A 17,285-nucleotide genomic window follows, 5' to 3' on the forward strand; every position below is an offset into this window, starting at 1 on the left:
ATGCTTTTCTGCATAATATTCTCATACATCAACATTTCAAAGCACATTGTGTACGCAGAGTACTTTGGACGCTTGATAAATTTTGTCCTTATGAAGCTGCGGCTGGCCTCAAACGCGCTGGAGGTAATAAATTGCCTTAATCAAATCTAATTTCTGAAAAATACCTGTGGGAACTACAAACAAAGAAGCAGGTCTTGTAAGAAGCGTGAAAAATAAGGAAGACAGGGGCAGTTTATTATAATCAACTTGGCATTGAATTACAAAATTAAAATGAGGTGGCCCTTGATATCCTGGCTTAGCAATACACATGATCTTCTAAGTAACATTCTTTTGCATTTCATACGAAAACGGTTCAAAGGTACAAAGAAGAAGAAAAAAATGGAACAGATTTATCGCAAAGGACCTGGAATGCCTGGAAAAGCTGGAAGAAAAATCCTTTTGGCTGCTGCTCATAATAAATTTGTGAAAAAACAGGGCTTTGCCAAAAAAAAAAGAGAGCTTGATGGTAAACAATTTAATCATTTAATTTACATATGAAGCGCTCTGCTGTGCTGCATATGTTTTCATTTCAGAAATTAAAAAGTGCAGATAAGTATAGCAAATGAATAATTTCTAATAATAATATTATATATATATATATATATATATATATATATATATATATATATGTATATACACATGTCAGTAATTAAAAAATCTAAACATCTATGTCAGTAATTAAACATCTAAATAATAATCTATAATAATAATTATAATTACTAATAATAATAATTTTAATAATCCATGAAAAAATGCTTTGTCTCTGCTCGCTTCTCCACAACTGCCGCTTTCTCTCAGCACAAGTTTGGTAACATTGTAAAGTGCAGTATTCCAACTTTGTGAATATAAGGGTCCACAAATTCTCTATGGCATAAGTCTGAACCAATGAAATGGGATTTTCAAACTCATGCTTATACAAATAAAAATATCTTACTCGGGCTGAATGACACATCCGAAGAGTGCGCACTAAGATACCTCTCAGACAGCGCTTGATTCTGATATACACATGCAGTGTTGACCAAAATTATTAGAACACCTGACAGATCTGAAAATATTGCCTCCAAAACATGATTTAATTTCATAATGTTCATGAAACATGCAGATAGTTGCTCTGACCAACAAAAATATCAGATTTGAGATTTGCTATCAGTGAGTCATACTGTTTTAATCTACTTTTAATTTAATATTTGGTATGTCCACTGTTTGCATCAATTACAGCAGCACATCTCTCTGGCATAATGTCAATATATTTCTTCTTAGAACTTCAACACTAATGTTATCCCATGCCTTCTGCAACTGAAGCCAAAGGATTTCCTTTGAATGTACAATAGATCTGTCTAGTTTATTTTCCAACTCACCCTAAATAAGCTCGATGGGATTGAAGTCTGGACTTTGAGGGGACAGTCCACCATTTTTAATGTTGTAAGAATACAGTTAGAAAAATTATTCAGGTCATTGTCCTCTTGGAAAATAAATTCAGGCACAATAAGATGACTCCCAGATGCCAAGTGTTCTAATAATTTTGGCCACCACTGTATACACAGAATTACTAGCAAAATCAATGTTAAGTAGTCTCTTAATTTTTTTCCAGAGCTGTATTTGCTCTCTTGGCAAGTATTCACACAAACATTATCTGTTATGTCACAAATGAATGTTTGGTTAACGGTTGCGGGAAAATATTATATTAGATCTGTGCATTACAGTAGGTATTAATATATAGGTTGTCTGTCGCATTAATGTTAATCAAGCAAGTGTGATATGGGGCAATTTAAAGAAATATATATATATTTTCTTAAAGATATGCGTTTTGACTTGGTGTGTGCCAAATTTGGTGTTATGGCTTTTAAGGTATGGCTGCTGGGTGATTTTGTTCTGGAACCTTCAGAAAACTCATTTGTCATAACATCATTTAAAATGAATTAAATGAAGAAAAAAAATCCTTATATATCCATATACATTTCACAGTAAATCTTAATGTTAATAAAAATGAAGATCATGGCTTTTACATCAACTACTTATTTGTTTAGTTTATGTATATATCATTTGCTTTGTGCACTTTATCAAGTTTGTGGGAATTAACAGAGAGAGACATAGAGAAAGGTTGAGAGACAGAAAAAAGAAGTTGGAGAGAGAGAAAAGGAAGGATGGGAGAAGAGAGCAAAAGAGCGATGGAGGGCGCAATGCTGCTTGATACGTACCGATTACGTTTGCTTTGCACTGGCATTGACCTGAGTCCTGGTGACAGGTAATATCTGGCTGCACGGTCCCGGCGGTATTGCAGTTACAGGCGCGGCAGCCGTCAGCCAGCGCCGACTGCAGCTTGTAGAATCCGTGTTGGCACTGATTGCACTGTCTGCCAGACACATGTCGCTTGCACTTACACTGCCCTCCGATCTGCGGAGGAAGGAGAACATCACGTGACCATGCTCCAATTAGTCAAGTTGAGCAGGGCAGTGCGAGTGTGTGTGAGTCATGGATGGGCAGCTCTGCTCTGTCTCTACCCCCCACCCCGCCAATCCCCATTGGGCTGCTGGGATGCCTTTTATCTCCATTACATAGAACGGAGTGGTTTAGGATGGGGGAGAAGAGGTCACAACACCTGAGCTCACAAGCTGCCATTGTGCAGAGGGTCGTGTGGCTTAACAAAAAGGATCTGTTCTTTGGGATGGACTGAAAGTACCAGCTGTTGTTTTGAATGAATACGGGTGAAATTTTGATACTTCTGACATGAACAGCTACCATGATGCTGGTGGCGATAAAGTTCTATATGTCAGAACTCTTATACGTAGTGCTGATACAAAAGTAAAGAACAAACCGATGCTTTGGAAAGATGACAAGTTGACTTTTGGAAAAATCCTTCAGTGTGAATTGCTATACTACTACTAAAATTATTTTAACTACATTTTGATAATGCATATAATATAATATTATTTAAGATAACATAAAATAACATTGTTATTATTATTATCATCCTCTTTATGCATACTGTGTTATGACTAGGGTTGGGTACCGGTACCTATATAACCGGTTTGTAACCGGACCGAATCGGAGCACAAATTTGTATGCCGCTTAAATTCAAACATGCTTTTGCGCTTTGATTGCCGCCTCCTTGTCACATATCACAGCTATTCAGTGTTTTTAACCACATAATGTTTATTTTAGGTTTCAGACATTTAAATACACACAAGTACTAGCAAAAACACACACTGATGTCTATGAAAGCGGCAATAAAAGTTCTTTCAGTTATAATTTGACTACATGTCTCATTTATATCAGATATACTGTAGTTAACTATATAGTTTATTCTTCTCCCAGTTCACCAGTCACTAACTTTTTATTGTTCCGTATGTATTTTGTGAGACGTGGATGAATTTACATGATGTAAATCCGATTGATCTGATCTGATTCGATTCGAATTGCGGCACAAACTAACATGCCGGCGCCCATCGTGCATTATAGATCAACCAACATGATCATTATGACAAAACACACTCACTTACATATATATAAAAAATCATAATATGAGCTAGTTTACGAAATTATATTGTATTTTTTAATATTTTGCATAAAAATGACACGTGTCATAATCTAAAAACCACACCCACCGGCGGAAGGAAACAATCAAATCGTCTCCATTGACTTTGTATTGCGTGAAGCGGCCTCCTTGTCATTTCTGACTTTTAACAAAAAAACAGAACGATGTCTAAAAGCTGATATGTGACAAGGTGTACAGCAAACAAGCTAATAAACCCATAACCAAAAACCCAGACATTTTTATGGGCTGTTGACCCAAAAAACAAGCGTTTAAGGACACAAAAGTGGATACAGGCAATTGATACAGCGCGATATGTTATATAACACTGAGAACTACACCCACTAGAGGGAAACGTAACCAGCAACGGTATATAATATATAAAACTGACATTTGGATGTTTTACGTAACAGTGACAAAATGTTTACTGCACGGCATACTGAGGCATACTGAGTGTCAGGATCCCAAAATGTACCCATTCTTCCTCCTGATGCTTCAAGTCTTATGGCCTTTATCCACATTTGTTTACTTAAACACTCTTTTTTGGGGGGTCGACAACTTATACAAACTTAGTTTTGTGTTTTTTGCTTGCTTGCTGCTATCACACAATATTGCTTTTAGACAGTCAGAAATGACAAGGAGGCCGCTTCACACAATACAAAGTCAATGGAGAGCATTGAATTGTCTCTAAACAACCCAATATGTGCGTGGCCTAAATCGTCTCTACTGTGGCTGCTGTGTCACATGAGAATAATGATGCGTCACCATGTAAATAATAAGGTGATGTGTTCCAAAATATTTAGCAAGAGAGGGCAATAAGATCATATTTCTGTAAAATAATTGCTGAAACTTGAAGCTGGTTTGTATCATACCAAGAATGCAGAATACTTTGCTGTTATTAGTACTGTAACTGTTATTTAGTATTAAATTAGGTGTATTGTAGTTGGGTTAGGTGGCATTTATAATTGTTTTCTCAATAAAAAGCCATTCTATACTGGAATATATACAGACTATATACTGTATATATTTTTATCTATCACACCACAGGTTAATATAATATGTAGCTTTTCTTGTTGGAAAAAGAAAATGATGCATAAAAAAATACTCTCAAATCCTGAATAATTTATCAATAATGCTAACAGAATAAAATAAGCTACATAAATTTTAAGAAGACACAATGCCTACGCATTACCTAACAGAAACAGCTCAACTAGCAGTGTAAAGTCATTAGCATATGTGAGGAAATAATCATTCTGATCATTTAAATAAGGTAACTATCTAACATGGGGCTGACCCAGCCATTGATTCTGAATTTGTCATCCAGTATATCTATCGACATGGGTCTGTTCCTCCAAAATGGCTTTCATGATGCTAAGATAAAGGAAATGGTGGGGGAGAATTCTCCTGAGAGAGGCTCTCATGACGACACTTTTACATACTCCCTACTGATCAAAACACTGATAAATGCTGTTGTGAATACTAAAGTCCTCAGCCAATACATCAATGCAACCCTCTGGAGAGGGATTGGCCAATATCGTTATCTGAATCTACAATTCTCAAGTTCGTCACAAAGCCGGGGATCAAAGCCTCAAATGTCTTCCTTTGCATATGCACAGAGATTGCCTTGCCAGTACCATTGCACCTCGAAATTTGTGAATGTTATTTAACGTCATAAATATTAGATCATTGAGTAGGACTATACGGAATCATATGGAGTCAAAAACTTTATTTGTTGCAGAAATTATTATTAAATGAATCCAAATATTTAATAAATTAATATTAACATGCCAAAAGTGAGGGATAAACTTAGTAAATGAAGAAGGTTCAATATCTGCTTTCCATGGGATCTGTGCAGGCCTTTTTATGAGTAATGCAACAGTGTTTGTGTATACAGTATGAATAATGTGTTTTTGTGTGTGGTCATGTCTACACTTACCGGCTCACATTCTAAGCTGCCATTGATGGTCCCGGTGCTGTGGCACTCGCATGGTTTGCACACGTCCTTGGCCCACAGGAGTGCAACCACCTCCCTGTAGAAAAGACTCCGACACCGCTCACAGTTCCTGCCTTTAAACCAAAAGAGAGTGAGTGTGTATGTATGTGTGCTGGTAGAAGGAAATGGGTGGGGGGAGGGGAAATTTGATGTCAACCTATTAAAATTCAATCATATCATAGGACTATGATTTCAAATTAAAAAACTGCAGTCTTGGGAGAGGTCCGGCGAGAGTGTGTAATTTTCTAAGGTGTCCATTTTAATGTCCTCTTTCATCCCTACCTGCCACTGAGCCTGATGCCCAGCATATGAAACAATGAACCTGTTAGCATGGCCTGATTTACTTCATTAAATGTCCATCTGTTTTCGCTCTGATGCATTATTTCGATTTTTTCTGCTATGCTTTTTGATGCTTTCATTACATCACTGCTCTTTCTCCAGCTGTTGTAATGAAAAATTTCTGTTTTTTATACCATATTGGTAAAAAATACTAAACTATTTTATAAAAAATATAAAAGAAGTAGGCCCGATGTGATTTCTTCAGTAAAAAAACCTTGTACACATTCCCAGTGTATTGTATAATATAAAATAAATATAAATAAAGATTCACAGTGGCAGCTCATAGATGTACAGTAGCATTTAAGTATAAAATTGAATGAATAAATGTAGGATAAAATTAAAACTACATAGTCTTCAATATACAACATTGATTAAAAGCTACTGTATTAAAGTTTTTTTTTTTTTTTTTTTTTTATTAACATAATTTTAGATGTGAACTGTCCCTTTAAAGACAAGCGTTTACTAGGCTGCGCTGCTGTCAATTAAAGACCTGCTCACATCTCATATACAGACGCATGCGATTTTACTTTCACTTTAGATATAACTGACTGTGTTTATATGTTAATCTTGTGTGGATTTGACAGCATTAGCACAGGTTGCGGGTTCAATTCTCAATACCGGCAGGAAAAACACCACAAAATTGTGTTCACTACTTACTACTCCTAATCTGTGTGCACTAAATTGGATGGGTTAAATGCAAAGGAAAAATGCTCCATACGGGTTACCATACTTGGCCTTCACATGTCACTTATTCTAATTTAAAGCAGATAGTTCTGAAATGACATTTCCAGATTTAAATTTGTTTAAAAAATAACATATGCTGTTACCTGTGGTGTTATGTGTACAGTTATCACACACCCCGCCACCTCCCCTGAAGTGCTCTCCAGGTTGAGGATCCAGGCTAGCGTTGTAGTGGCAGGAAGAGGCGTGGCCGTAGCACTGGCATGGGCGGCAGTTGTACGCCTGTACCTGATCTCCAGCTCTGAAGGGCTTGTCATTGAAGAGAGGAGAGCAGCGCTCACACTGTTGGAGAGAGTAAGAGATCAGAGCACATCTACATACATCATCTACATATACATTTATCAGCAATATCCAGACGCGACCTCAAGGTTCAATGGTAAAGTCCCCACAGTCACAAATAACACAATATTTCCATATGTACAAGAATTAGCTCATTTATTATAAGTGACTTTCAACAACTGAACTATTTTAATAGGACACTCTCATCGACCCAACATCTCATAATCGAAAGAGAGACGGAGAGGCAAGAGGAGAAAAATTAGTTTTTTTGAGCCTATATTGGCAAAGTATTTGATTTTTGTGAACAGTCATTACAAATTACGGAGAACACGGGAGGCATCAAATGAAATGATTAAAAATGTATTATAAAAAGCAAAGGAGTCTCCAGTGACTGCTCAAGCTGTGGCAGAGGCTCGCTGTGTCAGGCTGCTGTTTGGGCAGCCGTAGTGGGCCATGAGTCCGGAGGGAATTGCAAATTCAGCAGGCTGGATGCTAGAAAAGCCAGACACAGACCACCCGCCAATACAGCCCTCTATGCCAATCAGTGGTCTGAATACATGCTACAGGGATTTGGATTTTTATTTATCACATAATGTAGTTTCAGTCCGAGTAAATATAGGTGCAACAGTTTTGGCCTTCTAAAAAGTAAATTAGCCCATAAAAACCCCATCCCAGATACGAAGAGTTAAGAGGGATATTATATGTAGTGTTTAGTGAGGAATAAAGAACTTCATAAAAAATAATATATATATATTTTTTTTAAGAAAATAGAAACAAACTTAAACAAAGGTAAAACTTGTTTAACATGTACATGTAGTTAATTATTATTACTCAGTACTTAAATGTATAATTACACTGTAACACAGACGGCTTGAAATAAATTGATATGTTAGTTATACATCTTACATTTACTTACTATAGTAATAAAACAAACTTTCCTCCAAAAAAATATGACTGTATAGGTAGTTTTTCTTGCACCTTATTACGACCTATATTTACGTTTTAAAGTCATGCCCCCTCTAGCTGGCATAAAAATAATGACAGTATCGTGTTATGTCTAACGTCATGAAATTACGTATGACTGTTGTTACCAATCAAAATGCGTGTTCATTTTAATGCGATGTGTGGACTTTTTACCACCATTTGTCATATTTCCATTTAGAAAAATATATTTTTTTAAATTTACAACTACACCCATCCCATCCCTAAACCTACCCAGTGATTTATAATGCATACACACTTTATGAGTACGTGTTCCCTGGGATCAACTCGCGACTGCATGTTGAACATGTTGTTGTTGTGTAGTGCAATGCTTTACCAACTGAGCTATGCAAAACCTGAAATAGTACGCAGATAAAAGGGAAAAATGCTTTAAAATGAAAGTCTCCTGCTGTCAGTAGGAGCACAACTTTAGAAAACACTCCTATGCGTCGTATTTCATTAATTAAAATATTGTCGATAGGAGCACAATTTTAGTTAAAGCTCTCATGGGTCGTATTTCAAGGAAGTGACAAACGACCTATATAGGCATATTGGTTGGAGGACATGTTGTAATAAAAGTAATGATATAATTAATGTATAATAACAAGCAGCTAATCTTAAAACAAACCCTAACCCAAACCTTTAACCATAAAGTTAATTAATATTACTCAGTACCTTTTTGTGTACTTACACTGTAACAAAGTAAACTTTAAATAAAGGGTTACACTTTATTTTAAGGTGTCATTGTTACAGTGTAATTCAAGAGTATTATTCAGTAACTACATACTTACTGTACGGGTAGGGTTTAGGGTTAGTTGCATGTAATTATGCATAATTTACTGTTATTACTACGGTAAGTATATGTAACATATGTAAGTCAACTTATTCAATCAAATAGTGTGAAAACACCAGACAGGAACATAAATGTAGATGTAAAAAAACTAAAAAAAACATTACCAAATCATTTATGTGGTCGACTAAAGTTCAATTAGACTAATCTAAACCCAGAATTTCTTCCACAAAACTAAAACCACAGAACAGAGATCAGCATACATCAGTATTGTGTGTTTTGTATTCGTCTCCAATGTGCAAGGAGTCGGGCTCCAGTGGGAAAAGAGCCTTCATCCCGTGTGAAAGGCCTCTGTGAATGCCATGGCTAATTTCACGCTCCCTCAGGAAAGGTCTGCGCGTGGCTGCACCAGTAGCAAGCCTACAGTTAACCTTTAGCCTGTTTGAAAACACAAGGTTTTAACAATGCATTGCCAAAAACGGCATTCTCCATCATTTATAGTCAATCTAGAAAAGACTAAAGGGATCATACTACGGCTAATATTGTAGCAGGTTAAAAAAACTTTAAATCAGTCATTATATTGGAAGGGAAACTAATATTTCATTATGATTAACTATGTTGAAACACTGTGAATATGTCTGATATGTAGAGTGGCTGAGCTAAATTTTGCTAAGAATATTGCCCTCCACAAATAGTGATTTACCAGGTAACTAAATTAGAATCGGTAATAGAATCGGATGCACTATGGGAAGAAGGCAAGCCAGCGGAGGCAGTGTGATGCTTTGGACAATGTTCTGCCGGGAAACATTGGGTCCTACCATCCACAACTTGGCATCCAAATTGCCCATATCTCAATCCAATTAAGCATCTGTGGGATGTACTGAACAAACAAGTCCGATTGCATTGAGGCCCCACCTCGCAACTTACAGGACAAAAAGGATCTGCTTCTAACATCTTGGTGCTAGATACACCTTCAGGGGTCTAGTGGAGTCCATGTCTTGATGGGTCAGGGCTGTTTTGGCACCAAAAGGTGGACCAACACAATATTAGGATCATAATGTTATGCCTGATTGGTGAATGTTACATATTATCATGGGTGTCTAGTGCAGCAGAGATGAGGAGATCCAGGACTTCCAAAATTTTATTCAAATAAACTTTAAACAGAACACCAAACACCACTAACAAACACCACTAAATATATAATGTATAATGTCTTAAATATATAATTAAACGTATACACTGTAACAATGACACCTTAAAATAAAGTGTAACTTTAGAATTAAACCAAACAACACTGAAGCTATTTAAAGGGGCAATAAGTCATCCTAATAGGTGTCACGCCCTCACAGCCATCAGACACTTCCACGCCCACTCGTTCACCATCACCGGAATTCTCACTGCATGAAAAGTGGGATTTTCGTCAGTAAGCGGCACTGTAGATTGTCGTGGAAGATCAGGTTTACGACTGTACACGGCAGTTTGCAGGCGACACCGAAAACTGCCGTGAATTGTCAGAAATTGACGTGGGCCTTGCTTGGCAGTTGTCCCCCCCAAGACCCCCCTTCCCTTAACTCCAGGGGAGGCTTTAACATGTAAATGAACATGCTGTGAGCTATACAAATGCAAATTAGGGTAGCAGGAGTTTTAACCCATGTGACATTTTTCTAAAAGGTATTAACTTCCTTCTAAGAAAATCTCTTAGATAGATCAGGCTCAGTATAGCCTAATTGTAAAATCTTAAACTTAAGCTTGAATTTATATATTTGATGAAAGTATTCTAGATTATTTATTGTGTGTCATTTGCAATCAGTCCCCATGAATTCAGTGCGACTCGCAATTTTGACCAATCACCGCAACTTTTACCAATCATTGCGGTCTCCTGCTAATAAGCGGCGTCATACATCAGCATATACATACATACATACATACATACATACATACATACATACATACATACATACATACATACATACCTATACATACCTATACATACCTATACATACCTATACATACATATACATACCTATACATACATATACATACATACATACATACATACATACATACATATATATATATATATATATATATATATATATATATATATATATATATATATATATATATATATATATATATATATATATACATATACATATACATATACATATACACATATATATATACAGGGGTTGACATTAACTTTTTTGCTCACCGGCCACCGTGGCTAGTGGTTTTCCAAAGTTACTAGCCACTCAGCATTTTCACTGGCCACAATTTTGCTGTTTGGAAATTACATTGTATATGTTTAAAGTTGACTTTGGCATATATAAATTACTTGATTTTGAATCATTTTACTTTATTTAGAAGATTTAAAACCCTTTCAAACTTTCAAATGCAGAATGACCCCCCAAATCTTGTATATCAGCTGGGATGTGCAGGTGGGCAAGGGGTGGGCAATATAATAGATTATAATAGAATATAATAGGCTAATATGAGAAAGGTAATATGACAGGCTATGAGTTATTTTAGTTAGGATATATATATATATATATATATATAATTTAAAAAATACCCTAAGCAAATTACAAAAACAATAGTTATTAAAAATAAAATAAAAATTCCGATACTAATACGACACAATGTAATTTATTGAATGTAATTGTCATTGGATACGACTTTCATCGAAAAGAATGTAACAAAATGTGGGCGTGGTCTGTGTTGTGAAATGAAACCACATTAAAAATTCCCTTAAACTGCATTTGAAACATACAGCAAAGCAGCGACAGAGGAAAGAACAGAGCCTGATATTATGCAAACATTTACCAATAATGTGGAAAGCGTTTTAAATCTGTTCAGTGGAAAATCCGCTGTGACGAATCTGTCCTCGTCTAACATCTGCTGTAAATCCAGGTAAAACTAGCTGCGTGCACGCGCCCGTCCCCAGATAACATGATCCCCCGTTGATCCGTAACACCGGCGGGAAGAAACAGCTGAATGCAATCATTGGGCTATCTCGTCAGCTTGCTCAGTTTGCTGCCGATTTTAACGAGCAGTTAACTTTAGTAATCTCCAGGTTGCTGTCCATAGATGATAGGTTGCTTGCTTTGGAGTCGAAAAACTGTGGAAGATACTAACTTTAAGAAGAGAAGACGAGTGCCTAAGAGAAGACCAGTCCTAAGATTGCGGTAAGACTGTTATCTAAGCTAAAGTAACCTAAAGCAAAGCTTTTTAAGTAGCGCAAGCTGAAATTAGCCTTGTAAAAGAACAAATGTAAGTTGCTTTATAAAAGTGTTTTCTTTTTCTGGTCATTTTACAGGAAGCAGTACGCCGTCTTCACAACTTCGTCATAACACTCATTTAATTGTTTTCTAGCTGCATGTAAGACATAGAGACAGTACGCAGGAGCTTCAGGTACAAACATCCAGTTCTTGCATCGCACGCAGAAGCTGTGAAGAGTTCAGCTCAGAGTCGATTGAGAAGAAAGAGGGTAAGATTTATTAGATTAGATCCGTTTTTGGTCAGTGTGACTATTTTTCAGGTGCATTTTACGCAGTACATCGCGCAATACTGATTGTCTTTATTGTTTGTTTTTACAGCTGCTACAAGCAAGAAAGAGTGTGTTAGCTGAGGATGAGGTGGGCCTTTGGAAGTGCGCTACCATAGACCTGATGTCTGATGAGTAAGACGGCATCGTTCGCGCGGTGTCTGGATGGACTGTTTGACCAGCCAGGAGCTCGCCGAGCTCTGTGCCACGCTGCAATCGAGATTAGAGGCGATTCCAAAGAACAGGGCAACACACGACAGACATCTGAAAAATGGACTTAAAACAGACAGAATGGCGCTAGTTACCTACAGCTCTGAAGCGGAAAACAGAGACTTCATGGTGCTGTAGGATTTTGGGCTTCTCGTGAGCTTCCTATTGTTGTGTGGGCAGATCTCAAACGTTTTGCATTTGGTTGTGTGTTTGTGTTTGTTCTAATAAAGCTCTTTCTTTGAAAAAACTGCATGTCCCTGGCATATTTTCCTTTCCTCAATAAATGAATGTCCTTGATGGTTATAATAGCGTAGTCCATAGGATAACAATGACATGAATATAAAACATAATAGCATATCACATGAATATGAATATATACAATTAAAAAATCATATGCAAATCATAATTTTATATATATATATGTGTGTGTAAAATTATTATAATTTGGGGGTTTAAATTTATTAATTTATTACCCAGGTTGACCAATAGTAACAGATCTGCCAACCAATCACGAGTGATATTTCTTGTTTCAATGTAGTAGTTTCAACCAATACCGAGTGAGGAAATTCAAGCCATTCCGGCAAGGCGCCGCCCAGAGCTGCTATTCATATGCTAATTAGAGCCATTAGCGCCGGCGCCAGCATGCCTCCGCAAGCTCCACATACGTCATGGTTCGTTTCCGTCAATATGTGGCACAGACGAACGCGACGTTCACAGGCTGTAAACTGACGTTAATTGTCGAAAATCAGGGAGATTTCCGGCCGTTTACGGGGACGAAAATCCCACTTTTCATGCAGTGTCTAAACACCTGGGTACCATCACCAGCCACCCTTTATCAACCTGGCTCACCTTCACATTCACTGTCTAGTCTTGCACCGATCCAACCTCGACTACCTGTCCTCCTTCGAAGCCCTCACCTGCCATCCTCTTCATAGCCTTCAACATCGTCTTCCCCTTCATCATCGTCTTCACCATCATCGTCCTTCGTCTGAGTGTCACCACCCTTCTAAGTATCAGGTGTCTGTTACCTCTGTTAATAAACTTTGCACTAACACTGTGTCTGACAAAGGACAGACCAAATGCAGAGCTCTCCGGACACAGGCGGGGACCGCACCGCAGACCACTTCACCATGCTGGTTCACGCTGTACGGTCCTCACTGGTTCATGACACTCCCTCCACTCAAGCTAGCGTGTCATCACCTGCACCACCGGCACCCATTACTTCGTCAGCTGCCTGCGTAAGTCCCATGGCCCGATCAGCGACCTACAGCGGCGCGGAGGAGGATTGCAGCAGGTTTCTCTTGCACTGTTCCTCATATATGGAAGCGAACTCCCATCTGTTCCACAGCGAGAGAGGCCGGGTGGCTTTCATCATCTCATTACTGTCAGGCCGGGCCCTGCAGTAGGCACAGTCGCTATGGGAAACAAGTGCCCCCGTCATCGGCTCAACAACCGCCTTCTGCAGTCATCTTAAAGAGGTATTTGGTCAACAAACTGCCGAATTATCTGTCCATCATCAACTGTTTTCTATTCACCAAGGCAAACGAGTTCCTATGCATTGCGCTTCTGCAAGCTGGCCTGTATGAGCGGATGGAATGAATCAGCCCTAGTCACCACCTTCGCCACGGCCTCCTCGCTGAAATCAAACAACTGATTGTGGTCTACGAGGACGCCATGGGCTTGGAAGCCCTCATCCAGAAAACCATCCGCGTCTCAACGGTTATCTGCCTGTGGCCTCTCCTCACCCTCTGCCGATCCTCCGCCCACTCAACCATCTGTCGCACCTCCAGCACCTGAACCCATGCAGATCGACTCATACCATCTCACCACCACCGAACGCCAACGCAGGATCTCACAACATCTGTGCCTGTATTGTGGGGGAGATGGACATGGCATTACGACCTGCCCCGTGCGACCCACTCGGCCAACGGTGAGTACCATCCAATTACCTTCTTTAACGGTAAACCTTACCAAGACGCCAGTATTCGTTTGTAATTCTCACTCATCTGTTGCAGCAGAAGCCCTCATTGACTCTGGGTCGGCGGGACCCTTGAAAAGTCAGCAAACCCTCGAAAAGTTAACCTCCCAACGTCAACGTTGCCCTGTCGACCTCAGAATCACCACCATTCAGGGAAAACTGCTGGGACGAGGTTGTGTCCGCCATTTCTGGTTTATTTCAGTTTATGGTGCTGGAGGAGTCAACCGCGGACATCATCCTGAGACGCCCCTGGTTAATATTACACCAGCCGCATATCTACTGGTCCACCAGAGAGATCCTGCAATGGGTTGAGAACTGCTTTGATCGTTGTATTCTTCGGCCTCGCCAAAAAGGTCCATCATCATCGTCAGTTTGTCATCCTTGCCTGTGCAATCCACCTCAGTAGAGAGTCCTTATATTCAAGTCAACGTGGCCATTCCTCCAGCTTACCGGACAGATGTCTTCAGTAAGCGGTTGGCTACCAAACTTCCACCCCATCGGCCATGGGATTGCGCCATCGACCTCCTGCCTGGGGCTACTCTACCTAAGGGCCGCATCTATCCTCTGTCCATCCCGGAACAGAAGGCCATGGAGGAGTATGTGCACAAAGCGCTCCAACAAGGGTTCATACGACCATCGACCTCCCGCTTCGAGCTTCCTCTGGTCCCCTCAGCCCTGGAACAGCTCCGTGGGGCCAGCATCTTCTCCAAGCTCAATTTCAGAAGTGCCTACAACCTCATTCGCATTCACAAGGGAGACGAGTGGAAGACAGCCTTCATCACTACCTCAGGTCACTATGAATATGAATATTGGGTGATGCCGTATGGGCTGTCCAACTCACCCTCTGTCTTCCAAAAATAACATGAATGAGGTATTTCGTGAGTCCTTAAACAAATTCGTCATTGTCTATATTGATGATATCCTCATCTATTCTAGTGACCTGAGGGAGCATGAGGAGCATGTCTGTCAAGTCCTGCAAAAGCTCCGAGACCATCACCTTTACCTCAAGCTCGAGAAGTGCGAGTTCCATCTCTCTACCTTCCAGTTTCTTTGGCAACCGGGAGCTCCTGGCGATCAAGCTTGCCCTGGAGGAATGGAGACACTGGCTGCAGGGAGCAGAACATCCATTTGAAGTCATCACCGACCATCGTAACCTAGAATACCTTCGTGACGGCAAATGGCTTAATCATCGTCAGGCCCGTTAGGGCCTCTTCTTCACCAGATTCAATTTCAAGGTGACGTACCACCCAGGGAACCAAAACAACCGGGCGGGTGCCCTTTCCCGTCTCCACCAAGCCGACCCTGAACCCGAGCACCTTGAAACCATCCTCCCTCCAGCCATGGTTGTCAGCCCGATCCAGTGGGCTCTCCACGAACAGATCCCACAGGAGAACACCCAACAGCTTGCTCCGCCGGGAGGTCCAGAAGGGCACCTCTATGTTCCGCCTCGTCATCGCCTGCCCCTTCTGGACTTGGCTCACTCTTCACTGGGCTCTGGACACGCAGGCAGGAGAAGGACCCTCTTGCTCCTTCGCCACCGCTACTGGTGGCCCGCCATGCCTCGGGACGTCTCCGGATTCGTCAAGAGATGTTCAGTCTGCGCCATTGCCAACACCCCTAGGAGACTCCCCTAGGGCAAGCTGTTTCCTCTCCGATCCCCTTACCTACCGCGTTTGAAACACTCTTCACCCAAGTCTTCCAACACTTTGGGCTTCCGGAAGACATCGTATCCGACCGAGGACCCCAATTCATCTCTAGAGTGTGGACAGCATTCTTCCATCTCCTAGGGGTATCCGTCAGCCTCTCATCAGGATACCATCCTCAGACCAATGGCCAGTCTAAACGGAAGATCCAGGAGATCGGGAGATTCCTGAGGGTCTACTGCCACCAGAACCAGGAGAGCTGAAGCCAGTATCTGCCCTGGGCCGAATACGCCCATAATTCCCTCCGGAAGTCCACCCCATTCCAATGTGTCCTCGGCTATCAACCACCGCTCTTCCCCTGGACGGGTGAGCCCTCGGAGGTCCCAGCAGTGGATTACTGGTTCTGACAGAGCGAGAGGGTCTGTTACTCAGCGCACATGCAACTCCAGCAGGCAGTCCGGAGACACAAGCACCAGGCTGACGTCAAGCGCGGACCCATGCCGCGGTACCATCCAGGCCAAAAGGTCTGGCTTTCCACACGGGACATCCATCTCCGGCTGCCGTGCCGTAAGCCCCCGGTACATCGAACCGTTTACGATAGACAGGCAGCTGAGAGAAGTCACCTACCGTCTTCACCTTCCTCCCACCTACAGAATTTCACCTTCTTTTCTTGTTGCTCAAACCCTTCACTGAACCTGTCCCTTCTTCACCCACAGATCCTGGAGATGGTGCCATACCTCCTCCTCCTACCATCGACGAGGACCCATCTGTCTACCGGGTGAGAGCCATCCTCGACTCACGGCTGGATTGGGAGGACTACGGTCCTGATGAGCAGAGCTGGATCTCCAGGAACGATGTGCTGGACCCCAATCTTCTAACTCAATTCCATCAAGACCACCCTGACCGACCCGCTCCTCGGGTCCGTGGCAGACCCCATCGCCGCCCGTGGAGGATGGGGGTACTGTCACGCCCTCACAGCCATCACACACTGCCACGCCCACTCGTTCACCATCACCGGAATTCTAAACACCTGGGTACCATCACCAGCCACCCTATATCAACCCAGCTCACCTTCACATTCACTGTCTGGTCCTTCACCGATCCTTCTTCGAAGCCCTCACCTGACATCCTCTTCGTAGCCTTCATCATCATCTTCATCACCTTCCCCTTCATCATCGTCTTCACCATCATTGTCCTTCGTCTGAGTGTCACC

At 40.9% G+C, this 17,285-nt stretch overlaps 1 protein-coding gene across 1 annotated transcript in view; it reads right to left on the reverse strand.

Moving 5' to 3' along the window:
* The window catches only part of ush2a (Usher syndrome 2A (autosomal recessive, mild)), a 274,001-nt gene that overhangs the window by 224,334 nt on the left and 32,382 nt on the right, over window positions 1-17,285 (reverse strand). The window contains exons 10-12 of the mRNA XM_067455206.1: window positions 6,731-6,926; window positions 5,508-5,638; window positions 2,238-2,433 (exon numbers count right to left, since the gene is read on the reverse strand). Of these exons, the coding sequence (XP_067311307.1) occupies window positions 2,238-2,433; window positions 5,508-5,638; window positions 6,731-6,926 (523 nt within the window). The remainder of the gene's footprint in view (window positions 1-2,237; window positions 2,434-5,507; window positions 5,639-6,730; window positions 6,927-17,285) is intronic.

This window comes from Pseudorasbora parva, chromosome 10 (assembly GCF_024679245.1).
Source record: "Pseudorasbora parva isolate DD20220531a chromosome 10, ASM2467924v1, whole genome shotgun sequence".
In the NCBI taxonomy this organism is placed as follows: Eukaryota; Metazoa; Chordata; class Actinopteri; order Cypriniformes; family Gobionidae; genus Pseudorasbora; species Pseudorasbora parva.